Source organism: Ovis aries, chromosome 19, assembly GCF_016772045.2.
Source record: "Ovis aries strain OAR_USU_Benz2616 breed Rambouillet chromosome 19, ARS-UI_Ramb_v3.0, whole genome shotgun sequence".
Taxonomy (NCBI): domain Eukaryota; kingdom Metazoa; phylum Chordata; class Mammalia; order Artiodactyla; family Bovidae; genus Ovis; species Ovis aries.
In genome coordinates this window covers 37970415-37983824 of record NC_056072.1, presented here as the reverse complement: position 1 = coordinate 37983824, position 13410 = coordinate 37970415, and the positions used below count along the sequence as shown (strand labels likewise).

Genomic DNA, 13410 nt, shown 5'->3' with positions numbered 1-13410 from the left:
TGAGTGTGTCTCATCCCGTCAGTTGAAGATATGATGAGCAAAAACTGAGATTTCTTGTAAAAAAAAAAAGGGGGGCGGGGGTTGGGGGAGAAATTCTGCCTTCAGACTGCAACATAGAAATTCTGCTTTTCCAGGCTTTGGACTCAAGTTCGTGACATCAACTCTTATCTAGATCTCCAGGCTGCTGGCTTACCCTGTGTATTTCAGACTTGCCAGCCCCCACACTCACATGAGTTAATTCCTTAAAATAGAGTCCTTAAATTCCGTATAATATGTATCCTATTAGTACCAGTTCCCTGGAGAACCCTGACTAATAAACTCCTTTCCCCAGCAGATCTGTTTCTAGAAATTTATCCAAAGAACATACAGATATCCAAAGATACATGTTCAAGGCATTGTTTCAGTGTTTAAAGATGGGAAATAAAATTTCCACCCCTGGAGGACCATTAAGAAAATTATTATGCAATGTGCACTAATATAGAACATTCTAAACAATATGATAATTCATATATCCTCTAAGTATATTGGGCTTCCTTGGTGGCTCAGACGGTAAAGAATCCGCCTGCAATGTAGGAGACCTGGGTTCAATCTCTGGGTTGGGAAGATTCAACCCAGGGATCTTTAGGTATATTATAAGACTTAAAAATCTTACTAGGTAATAAACAGCAGTTTAAAGACCCTGTTTGATTTCCATCTTTTAAGTTGTTAATACTAATTGAAATTATGAGAAACCTTACATTTTCCTCTCTAATCATTTCTGTGTTGATTGAACTTTTATACATAGCATATTTTGACTGTTAATAAATCAAATCACTTTGACCTAAACTCTAAACAAAAGGTCAGCTCAGACAGATTTCTGCAGTCCTCTCCCATGTGACCTGTATGTGTTCCAAATATAAAAATCTTTTAGTTGAAGCCTTTAAATTATTTATTTGTGAAACATTTCTGTACTAACTAGATAAAATGGACAGAGAGAGGCAGTTGCTTGGACATTCAAGTGTAAAAAAAACAAACAAAACTCTGAGACTTGTTTGTTTCGTAATTCACTTGAGTATAACACCATAGTTCAGGGAAGGCAAACAAGAAGGGAAAAAAAATTTCCCTGAAATATACAGATAACGACCTCATTATCTACTTTAATTTGACAATGTAGAGGCAGTCTGAGTTCCCTATGACTCAAACTCTATTTGAAGAAACTAAAATTAATAAAACATAGCTTATGAGAATGGCAGTGCCTCTTTGCAAGTCATTATATGGTTTCAGAGAGTTTTTCTTCCTTCAGTCCTGCTTCAGGCCATGCCCTGGCTTCCACAGATCCATTTCTTTTTAATTACCTTGGAGTCTACCTTTTTAGTTTGAAATGTTTATCTATACAAATGCAAACTTGTGGAGGGGGGATGAAATTTGGAAAGATCCTTCTAGCATAGTGCACTTTCAGTAAATTTGATAAATATCTTTCTGGCCTATGGAACTGACATGCACATACTAGGGAGGCGAGCCAGTCATTTTCCAGCCTTATCTTCATATGAACAAGCACAGCAAATTGCATAAAAAAGAGTATTCTTTGCAATAACCTTAACTGCATTTTCCATGTCTAGCTCAGTTCTCTCTGCCCAATATTCTCCTTAAGAAAAAATGTATCTTCCCTAATGGTAAGGTAAAGAACAGAAAAAAGTAATAGAAAGTTCCTCCCATGGAAACCAATAAGCTTTAGTTCATTTAATGCAGAATCACATCAAGGAGATAAGCCCTTGTGTTTAAGAGCTGGAGTATATACAGTGTTTTTTCTTTCCCTTAGTTTTGTTTTCTTCTTTTAGGAAAATATTTTTAGTGAATACCTGATGGGCTTTGGTTGCAAGTCTTGGAGATGAAGCTGATTTTGATTCAAACTTAGGGCAAAAACATCTGCAAAAGTGATTCTGGCTGCCTAAGCAATGCCTTTTACCTGAAAATAAGGAAGCTGGAAATCAGCTCTCATGTCTAGCAGACAGGAGTATAGGTACCACCTCCAGGTCCACTGACCTTCCTGGTAACAGAGAGCATCATTAAATTCCCTAAGGCACTCCTCAAAGGATATTTGTAACCTGGATTGTTTTCATTTTGCCTAGTAATGACCCCTTTTGTCCACAGAGGCATTTCAGGTAAACAGATCCTTTTCAGCTTCTGATCAGTGAGTCCTATGTCTCAAACAGAGTCTCTCCAGGTTCCTTTGCAGGATAAGGACTTCAAACTTGTGTCCAGCTTTAGCAACCAGAGAGCAGATGCTGGAGCCTTCTCTCAGCTCTCAACTGCAACTGGCATGTTTCCCAAGACTCTTCTCAGTCCTCACACTGTCCCCATCTTCTGCCTTTTCCACCCTAAATAGATCCTGTACCTAAGGCTCCATGAAGTCAGACACTCCCTAGATTCTGACCACAGGATAAAAGTACACTTTAAGAGGTACTGGTGGCATAAAGGAAATCCTTGCTATAATCAATGTGTGAGTCTTGAGAAACAGTTTGAAACTACCCATGAGCCCAGGAAACGTGGAACAAAATATCACAGATCCCAGACACTCCGACATTCAGCCCATGACCACTCTCCTGCTAAGAAACAACCTAAGGTGGAGATTAATAGAGAGAGGGAAAGTGAAAAGTGAAAGTCACTCATTTGTTTCCAACTCTTTCCAACCCTATGGACTGTAACCAGCCAGGCTCCTCTGTCCATGGAATTCTCCAGGCTAGAATACTGGAGTTAGCTATTTCCTCCTTCACGGGATCTTCCTGACCCAGGGATCCAGCCCAGGTCTCCTGCATTACAAGCAGATTCTCTACCATCTGAGCCATGACTGACTGCAAGAAGTCTCTGAGAAAGGGCAGCCTTGCTGTGGGAAGTCAGTAAATAGGTGAGTGATAAAACCAATGAATAGTATTAAATACTATATTTTTTTCATGTGGGAGGTTAAGAGTAAAAACCTTGGGGTCATATACACTGTGTTTGGGGCTTCCCCGGTGGTGCCAGTGGTAAACAACCCACCTGCCAATACAGGAGACGTAAGAGACATAGGTTTGATCCTTGGGCAGGGAAGATTCCCGGAGGATGGCAGTATGGACCCCAGTATTCTTGCTGGAGAACCCCATGAACAGAGAAACCTGGCAGGCTGAAGTCCATGGGGTCGCAGAGAGTTGAACTCTACTGAAGCAATGCAGCACACACACACTCTGTTTGAAGGCCTTTGCTTCAATAAGTTGAATTACCACTGTGCTCCTCACTTTCCTCTCCACTAAAAAGAAGGGAAATAGTACCCACTTTATCTAGTTTAAAGGTATGAGATAATACACAAAAGCCTTTGGCTTGGTGACTAGCCTAGTATGCACTCAGAAAAGCTGTCAGTTGGTGATCAGCACCCAGCAGTAGCAGAGGTGGGCTCACCATCACTGTCCTAAGTAGCGTCACCAAATGCCATGCTTCAGGTTCAGTAAGAAAACCAGGGGAAATGGCAGTGAGAGGGGACTTGTCCCTTTCAACCTTCTGAATAATCTTCACTCCCATTCCTCACAACTCATTACCATCCTGTCTTAGCTTCTCTAATGACTGGTGCATGGGGCTCAATAAATCCCTCGTGAATGAATCAAGGACTTGAGCATAGCAGACATTTGCCTCTCTCTTTGCCATCTGGGTGATCTTCGGTGACTCTTTCAAGTTGTCTGACCTCCAGCTTTCTCATCTGTAAATGAAGAAGGTTGCTGGGAAGAGAAAATGAGATGTGTTTAAAAGCATATGTAAACTCACAGGATCTTGTAGTCATTTATGTTGCAAGTCATACAGGCTGAGCAAGTAGAGGTGTCTGCAAATGCACACGCAGATGCACTCATTATACACACACATACACACACATGACTAGCAAAGGAAAAGACAATCTAAAAACCAGACAAATGCCAGTATTTCCTGGTGGGAAGAGAGAAAGAAGTAGAGCAAGAGGATTTGAGTCTTTATCAGCTGGTGCAAAGATTGAAACAGGGGCTACAGAAAATTATCTTATGAGGAGAAGCGTGCTCAGCACCACGATTGGCCAGTTGCCTTCTGATCTCCGCTTGGCCACTTTAATCCTGGCTGTCAGAAATTCTGTGGCAGCAACTTTCTCCCAAATACTTTAATGCTTCCTGCATTTACTCCTGGTTGGGGTCACCACCCTTGGGATGTGTCATTACTGTCTTGCACTGAACCAGCCCCAGGTATAATGTTAGGAGCTTAAGTCTTATTTTGTTCCGCAGCTGGTGAAACATACTGTCCACAGTTTCAAAAGTCTTATGACCAGATGCCCTTACTGGCACAGTGCTATCTGAAGATGAATCTGTGCTGTCCTTTACTCTCCTCCTGTGAAGAACCACGGATGCTATGATGATCACAGTTTCAGTACCTGAGGCAGTCAGGTTCATTATCCTCTGCTTACTTATAAAGCAAATGTTAGGATAACCCAGGACAAGATTTGGAAACTTGGATGCTTTTAATGACTTCCTATTTGTTGGCCTAAAGGGATTCAACTCCATCATTGCTGGGTACCTTGAATGATGCCTAACTCAAGTGCTTCAAGGTGGAAGCAGAATGAATGTTGGTTTAGAATCTTATTCAGTGAAAACTATCCATCTATCATTAGATTAGATGGCATGGGAAAGCTGGCTCAGCCATTTTTATACAAATATTTGGCTGGAAATCTAAGGATGCTGTCATTTTTGAAGCAGAGAGGCAAGAAAGTGTTGTGCTTACCAATATAGCTCCTCCTAATCTGCTTGCATCCAAGACTCACCTCTGCCGTTCACTTCCTATTTGACCTCCAGTAAGCTCACTACCTACCTCAAGCCTGTTTCCTCATCTGTGTAATGGGGGCAGATAGTACCTACTTGAGAAGGCTGTTATGATCTTTAAGTGAGACACGAGCAGTAAAGAAGCTAATACAATGCCTGGAGGTTGAAAAATGTTGGTGGTGGTTGACAAAAATATTTTTATTAATAAAGTAACACCAGCTTGCTTAATACTTTTTCAGACCCTACAAATAGAACTAAAAACTGTGGGTGCCCAGCAGTTCCTTTAGTTTAACTGAAGCAGGAGTGAAATGTTTAAAAGGCTCTGTTTAAGTGTTGGTAAATTTTTAAGAAGAAAAGGAAAAATCTATTCTCACATGAAGGTTTTTTGTGGATAGGCACAATGGAGTAAAACCCAATGAAATTCAAGTACCTCTTGATTGAGTCAGGCCAGCCGAGAAGGGCCTTATGCATTTGAAATCAACAAATTGGATTTGGCCCTTTTGCAGTCTCAGCGATGGCTTCCTGACTAGTCCCTCACAAGAATAGAAGTAGGCCCATCAGCTTCCAGATTCCATCAACTGACACTATCTGTACAGAAGAGGTTTCCCCTTGTTTAGGTTCTGAATGAATAATATTTGCTTCCAAAGTTATTATAGCTGATAAACACATGGTGACTCTAAAATCTCTCTCTGCAAAATAAAGCATGCAAATTTATGCATATGTATGTAACTATTGCCTAGAAGAACCTTTCTGGTAAAATATATATGTTTAGTAATAAATGCCATCCCATAGCATTCAAAGTGTTTAGTGACATGAATTATTATGCTCAGACCATTTTCAGCTGACATGCTCTTCCTTTATAAATGATGCCCATTCCCTTCCATGGAACAGGCACCATAATACAGCTTCACTTCTGTTTCCCCTTGGTCCTGATTTTACCAGTGTGGTTTCAAGCTAAGTACCAAGCTATAGATAATTGGTATTAATAAGCACAGGGAATTTGTTAGTGATTTTTTTTTTGTCTTGTGCTTAAGCACCATTAACATTTACTGTAAATCAATACAATAAGTTAGCAATGAGGAAAATGTTGGTATTTAGCTGATTGCGTAGAAAAAAATTATTTTATTCTCCCCCTCCCTGCTGCTCTCTGTGTACTCAAAACTTGCAGACCCAATCCGCCCATGTGAGCTGAGGGATCTGGTGCGTTAGAAGCATTGCAGATCCTGACACCTGGACAGGAGGTGTGCATGTTTCTAAATAGTCACCACAGGTGACATGGTCCTGCCTGTTGTTTTTGTTTTACATGTTGTTTATTATAGGGGAATCTTTCCAGTATTGGTCTTCAGATAAAGCTTCACTCCTGAGTATGTATCCAAAGAAAGTAGTAATGCAAATAGAAAAGATATATGCACCCTCATATTCACTGCATCATTATTTACAATAGCCAAGATATGGAAGCAACCTAAGTACACATTAATAGATGAAAGGATCAAGAAGATGTGTGTGTGGTGGAAAGTTAGCCAAAAAAGAAATGAAGTCTTGCCATTTTTGACAACATGGACGAACCTAAAGGGTGTTATGCTTAGTGAAATAAGTTAGACAGAGAAAGACAAACACTACATGATTTCCGCTTATGTGTGGAATCTAAAAAACAAAACATGCTCAAACATAACAAAACAGAAACAGAGTTATAGATTCAGAGAACAGGAGAACAATCAGGTGATTGCCAGAGGGAAGGAGGGTGGGAGGGGGAGAGAACTAAATGAGGGAGATTAAGAGGTTGCAAAAAAAATGAGTGACAGGTATGAAATGTACAGTGTGGGGAATATAGTCAATAACTATGTAATATCTTCATATGATAATATCATGGCTAGACTTATCATGGCGATCATTTTGAAAGGTGTAGAAATATCAAATCACTTTGCTGTACAATGGGAACTAATACAGTGCTGTAGGTCACTTACACGTCAAAAATGAACAAACAGATTCATAGGAAAAAATCAGTCAGATTTGTGGTTACTGGGGGTGAGGGAGAAATTGGATGAAGACATTCAGAAGGTGCAAATTTCCAGTTATAAAATAAATAAATACTAGGGACATAATGTAAAATAGGATAAACATACTATATGTTATATGTGAAAGTTAAGGAAATAAACCCTAAAGTTGTCATCACTAGGAAAAATAAAGACGATAAAACACCCGAGTCTCTAATCTGACCCACAGGACCCAGCACTGAGGGTCTCTGGCTACTTTTCCATCTCATCCTACAACATTCATATTCTTTCCTGCCATATTCCAGTTTCAAGCCATATTTCATCATTTCACATGTGCTGTACTCCTTGCTTTTGCAGAATCTTGGTACATGCTCTTTCATCTCTATTTTTTAACAGTTTTAACTGAAATATAATTCACATAGCATAGCATTCATTCATGTAAAATGTACTGTCAAATGACTTGTAATGTTTAACAGCATAAGGCTCTATCACCACAGTCAATTCTAAAGTGTTTTTGTTACCCCCAAAAGAAATCCTGTACCACTTAGCCATCATCCCCAATTCTCACCGACCAGCCCTTGGTGAACACTAGCCTGCTTTTCATTGCCATGAATTTGCCTATTCTGAACATTCCCTTTACATGGAGTCATGCAATCTATGGTCTTTTGCGATGGGCTTGTTTCACTTAGCATAATGTTTTCAAGGATCATCTATGCTGTAACATGTATCAGTACTTATTCCTGCTTATTGATAAATAATATTCCACCCTATGAGTATATACCGCATTTTATTTATCCATTCATCAGCTGAAGATGTTTGATTGTTTCCACTTTGGGGCTATTATGAATAATGCTGATATGAACATTCCAGTACAAGTTTAGTACAGACAAGTGTTAACACTTCTCTTGGATATGTAATATGTAGGAGTGGAATTGCTGGACCACGCCATAGCTCTATGTTTACCACTTGAAGAACTGCAAGACTGTTTTCCAAATTATGGGATTTCCTGCTTTCTAATGAGTTTGCTATTCTAATCCTGTCTTGTTATTCCAGTCTAATCTTGCTAACTCATTCCAATTTTATAATCATTTCGATTATAACCATCCTACTGGGTCTGAAGTCATATTTCATTATGCTTTTTTCTCAACTTTTGGTCTGGACAGTTTTCTACTCACTTTTCAAGTTGCAGCTTAAATAATCACTTCTACAAGGAATCTTACCTTGACCACCTCATCCCCAAACTAGTCCTGGGCTCCTCTCAGAAAAGCCACTTTTTCCTCTGTAAACTCAAAGTTAAACATGTGCAGAGATGAACCCGTATATATCTTTGTTCCCTACTTTATCCCCAGAATCTAGACACTGTGTGAACTACAGAGCTTCTTGTTAAAAATGAGTTGAATGAATGATCCATTACATAACAGTGAGAAAAAAAGGGGGGCTCATTATCTGAAAATCACCTCTATCAGAATAATTGGCATGATTACCTTTTAAATTTATTTCATTTTTCAGCATTCCCACAGACTCAACTACTGAGAAATATTTTAGTATGTCTGGCAAGGGAAAGAAAGAGTCTGTACAGTATAACCATGATGAATGCTTCTCTTTCCATGAGTTTTACTGCAGCTGTACACTTTTCTGGTTTATAAGAAACAGGAGGAGGCTCAGTATAAATATGCAAAATCAAATGGACAATGTAAACAGTTTTTTTTTATTTTTAAGTCAAACAGTAAATGAAGAAGAATAGATTTCTGAGACGTAAGGGGGACTGGCATTTCCTGTTTGGGTTGTCAACTAGGCTACTTCTAACAGTTTCAATTCAGTAGCTCTGGGACAGATCCCAGAATAAACATTTTTAGCAGGACTTATAGTTATGCTAGTTGTCCATGGGCTCCACTTTCTAAAAAATTCATCCTAGTTAATATTTTCAGTAATCAACAGAAGCAAATTAACATAACAGTTTAAAATTTTCTGGCCCTATTTACTAGCCTTGTGGTTTAGCACAAGTCGTTTAATCTTTTTTAAGCCTGTATGTTCATGTATAAAGGGGGAAGGGACAATTAAGTGCCTATATCATAAGGCTTTTTATGAGCATCAAATGAAATAATACATATAAAGCATAGTATCTGGCACATAAATGCTTGGGTATGTTAGTTGTATTGGTATTACTCTTTTTAATTTTGTATTATCTAGGAGAATGTACACAACAAATCTGTCTAAAGGAATTAGCTTTTGCTTAGTAAGAGGAATACTCCTTAAGCTTAAGTTGGGAATTTATCAGATTCATCAATGGTTTTATTATCATTGTTACTTTTATAGGTAATTTTTCCAGATGGTCCTTTACTGATATTGCTAACGCTTGTTCATTTCTATTTCCAAGTTCCTTCCAATACTCAAGAAATGATTTAGACATTTCTGAAGAAACCTAATTTTGGCTGCTATACTACTACCCTCCAAAATCTTATTTTTCTCTATTAAGTAATAGAGAAAGGGGAGGAGAAGAGAGCAACAGAGCATGAGATGGTTGAATGGCATCACCAACTCAGTGGACATGAGTTAGAGCAAACTCTGGGAGATAGTGAAGGATGGGGAAGCCTGGCATGCTGCAGTCCATGGAGTTGCAAAACGTCGGACATTTCTTAGCGAATGAACAAGAAGAAGTCACTATGACCCTGAATGCTATCCTGATAGGTCTTATTCTCTAAAATAGAAATTCTCAAAGTTCAGTCAAACTAGGGTCCATCAGTCACCTTACAGAATCAAGAGTATTCGTTTACCTATCCAAGTCCTGTTTACTGAATATCTAACCAGTATCAGGGATTCGTGATTTACAGAGAAGAAATCAAGATCCCAAATCCAGGGAAGACAGAAAAAACAAAAACAAACACAAACAAGAAAATACATCACCAAGGCAATGTAGCTGGTATTGAGTGCTATGAATGACATTGAACAGGTTGATGTCATAGAAATGTCTAAGGGAAAGGAGCTATTTTAGAGTAATTGTCAGGAAAAGACTCTCCCAGGAGATGACATTTTGAGTTGTCACTTGAGGGCTGCAAAGGAACCAGCCATGGGCAATGTCAGGGAACAGAGTGACTGAGGAAAAGAGAAGAGTCAGTGAAAAGACCCTAAACCAGGACCTGATGGGTCATGTTTAGGAGTTAGGGTATGAGTCCAAGTATGGTGAGAAAGCGCTGGAGAATTTCAGGGAGAGGATGTCAATCTAATCCGTCATCGATTTCAGGTTCGCTTTCCCCTTCCCTTCTTTCTTGTCTTTCATGTAACTAGCTACTGTGAAGCCCAGTGGGATGACGTTTAACCGTAGTATCCACTGCCACAATTTCAACCGCAACCTCTGTAAGTTCTCATGTCACAGAGGCATGCCATGTGAGGTCCCAAAATCAAATCTCACGTTAAGGTTTCTTGATATGAACCATTTTTAAAGCCTTTATTGAATTTGTTAAAATATTACTTCTGTTTTATGTTTTGGGTTTTTTTTGGCCCCAAAGCATGTGGGATCTTGAACTCCCCAACCAGGGATCAACCGCCTGCATCAGAAGATGACCACCGGGAAAGTCCTCAGATCTCACTTATTGGCATTCTTGCTTTCTCTCCTTGGCATGTTAATGATTCCCTTCTCTGGTATCTCCGATACTTTAGGTTACACCAGGTGACCTTTGAGGTGCCCACCTGCGAGGGGAAGGAGCGACAGAAGGTGTCCCTGATTGGTGACTCCTCGTCCTCAGCAGAGTTCTTCGTCACCGTCGCCGTCTTCGCCTTCCTCTACTCCTTGGCTGCCACCGTCGTTTACATTTTCTTCCAGAACAAGTATCGAGAGAACAACCGGGGTCCACTCATCGTAAGTGGTTTGCTTTATGAAATAATTTTTTCTGTCGTTTCTAATTTCTTTCTTCCAATGCTTAAGGGGCTTACCCGAGTCCTCAGGGCAGGTATTTGAAAAGCAATCACATTCTTTTTCATCCAGATCCCTTAGATCTAAAACGAAAATATGATGCCTGTCATTCTTTTGTGCCCCTGTACTGGAAAAGTATCATTAGAGTTGCTAGAAACTCTTCTGAAATAGATGGTTGGAAATCTCATGAGGTCATGGAAAGAGTAATGAGGCTTGCTGCAGAGTTATTGGTAATTCCAGTATTATGGAATTAATTGACCATTTTTTTCTCGCTGGTTGTTTAGACAGTGTGACTTGTACTTACTTGAAATGTGTTGTTCCTCTAGTATGTGATAGACTGGTCATAGAGTGGTTTAGGGTTAGCTCTCCGTCTCTGAATTTCAACCTCACTCTCTCTCATCTTCTCTCTTTCCACCCTGGTGACTCAATGGTAAAGAATCTGCCTGTCATACAAGAAACACCCTGGTTTGATTCCTGGGTCAGAAAGGTCGCCTGGGGGAGAGCATGGTAATGCAGTCCAGTATTCTTGCCAGGAGAATCCCATAGACAGAGGAGCCTGGCAGACTACAGTCTGTGGGTTCGCAAAGAGTTCGACATGACTGAAACAATTTAGCATGCACATACCACCAACCCCCGCTACTTTCTGTTCCCTTACACAGTAGTTCAAGGACTCATCTGGGTGAAACCAAGCTAGCAGGTGAGAGACACATAGACACCTAGGGGGTTGCAGCAACTCCTGGAGCAGTACATGGTGTAGATAACTTTAAAGAAATGTATTTCTCAGCCTTCACATGTACATTTGCCTAAAATTTATCTTACTGAGAATGCCCTGCTTCTGAAAATATCTTTCTTAATCACCTACTCCCCTTTTATAAAAGAAAAGTATCCTCTTTTCAGTTCAGTTTAGTTCAGTTCAGTCACTCAGTAGTGTCCAACTCTTAATGACCCCATGGACTGCAGCACGCTAGGCCTCCCTGTCCATCACCAACTCCCAGAGTTTACTCAAACTCAGGCCCATTGAGTCGGTGATGCCATCCAACCATCTCATCCTCTGTCATCCCCTTCTTTCTCCTCCCACCTTCAATCTTTCCCAGCATCAGGGTCTTTTCAAATGCGTCAGCTCTTTGCATCAGGTGGCCAAAGTACTAGAGTTTCAGCTTCAGCATCAGTCCTTCCAATGAATATTCAGAATGGATTTCCTTTAGGATGGACTGGTTGGAACTCCTTGCAGTCCAAGGGACTCTCAAGAGTCTTCTCCAACACCACAGTTCAAAAGCATCAATTCTTCGGCGCTCAGCTTTCTTTATAGTCGAACTGTCACAGTCTTACACGACTACTGGAAAAACCATAGCCTCGACTAGACAGGCCATTGTTGGCAAAGTAATATCGCTGCTTTTTAATATGCTATCTAGGTTGGTCATAACTTTCCTTCCAAGAAGCGTCTTTTAATTTCATGGCTGCAGTCACCATCTGCAGTGATTTTGGAGCCCCCCAAAATAAAGTCTGACACTGTTTCCACTGTTTCCTCATCTATTTGCCATGAAGTGATGGGACCAGATGCCATGATCTTCGTTTTCTGAATGTTGAGCTTTAAGCCAACCTTTTCACTCTCCACTTTCAGTTTCATCAAGAGGCTGTTTAGTTCTTCAATTTCTGCCATAAGGGTGGGGTCATCTGCATATCTGAGGTTATTGATATTTCTTCCAGCAATCTTGATTCCACCGTGTGCTTCATCCAGCCCAGCATTTCTCACAATGTACTCTGCATAGAAGTTAAATAAGCAGGGTGACAATATACAGCCTTAACATACTCCTTTTCCTATTTGGAACCAGTCTGTTGTTCCATGTCGAGTTCTAACTGTTGCTTCCTGACCTGCATACCTCTTGATTTCTCAAGAGGCAGGTCAGGTGGTCTGGCATTCCCATCTCTTTCAGAATTTTCCACAGTTTATTGTGATCCACACAGTCAAAGGTTTGGCATAGTCAATAAACCAGAAATAAATGTTTTTCTGGAACTTTCTTGCTTTTTCGATGATCCAGCAGATGTTAGCAATTTGATCTCTGGTTCCTCTCCCTTTTCTAAAACTTGAATATCTGAAGTTCATGGTTCACGTATTGTTGAAGCCGGGCTTGGAGAATTTTGAGCATTACTAGCGTGTGAGATGTGTGCAATTGTGCAGTAGTTTGAGCATTCTTTGGCATTGCCTTTCTTTGGGATTGGAATGAAAACTGACCTTTTCCAGTCCTGTGGCCACTGCTGAGTTTTCCAAATTTGCTGGCATATTGAATGGGGCACTTTCACAGTATCATCTTTCAGGATTTGAAATAGCTCAGCTGAAATTCCATCACCTCCACTAGCTTTGTTTGTAGTGATGCTTTGTAAGGCCTTCTCAGACAGCCATTTTGCTTTTTTGTATTTCTTTTTCTTGGGGATGGTCTTGCTCCCTGTCTCCTATACAATGTCACGAACCTCCGTCCATGTTCTTCAGGCATAGTTCATAGTTCATATAGAGCTTCTCCATCTTTGGCTTCAAAGAATATAATCAATCTGATTTCAGTGTTGACCATCTGGTGATGTCCATGTATAGAGTCTTCGCTTGTGTTGTTGGAAGAGGGCATTTGCTATGACCAGTGTGTTCCTTTGCAGGACTCTATTAGCCTTTGCCCTGCTTCATTCTGTACTCAAAGGCCAAATTTGCCTGTTACTCCAGGTGTTTCTTGAC

The 13410-nt window shown here is 40.2% G+C and overlaps 1 protein-coding gene across 2 annotated transcripts in view; it reads left to right on the top strand.

The window, feature by feature from the left end:
- Positions 1 to 13410, top strand: part of SYNPR (synaptoporin) — a 294480-nt gene that overhangs the window by 227287 nt on the left and 53783 nt on the right. For both annotated transcript variants that reach the window (XM_004018349.6, XM_004018348.6), the window contains one exon: positions 10436 to 10634. In XM_004018349.6, coding sequence (XP_004018398.1) covers positions 10436 to 10634 — 199 coding nt within the window. The remainder of the gene's footprint in view (positions 1 to 10435; positions 10635 to 13410) is intronic.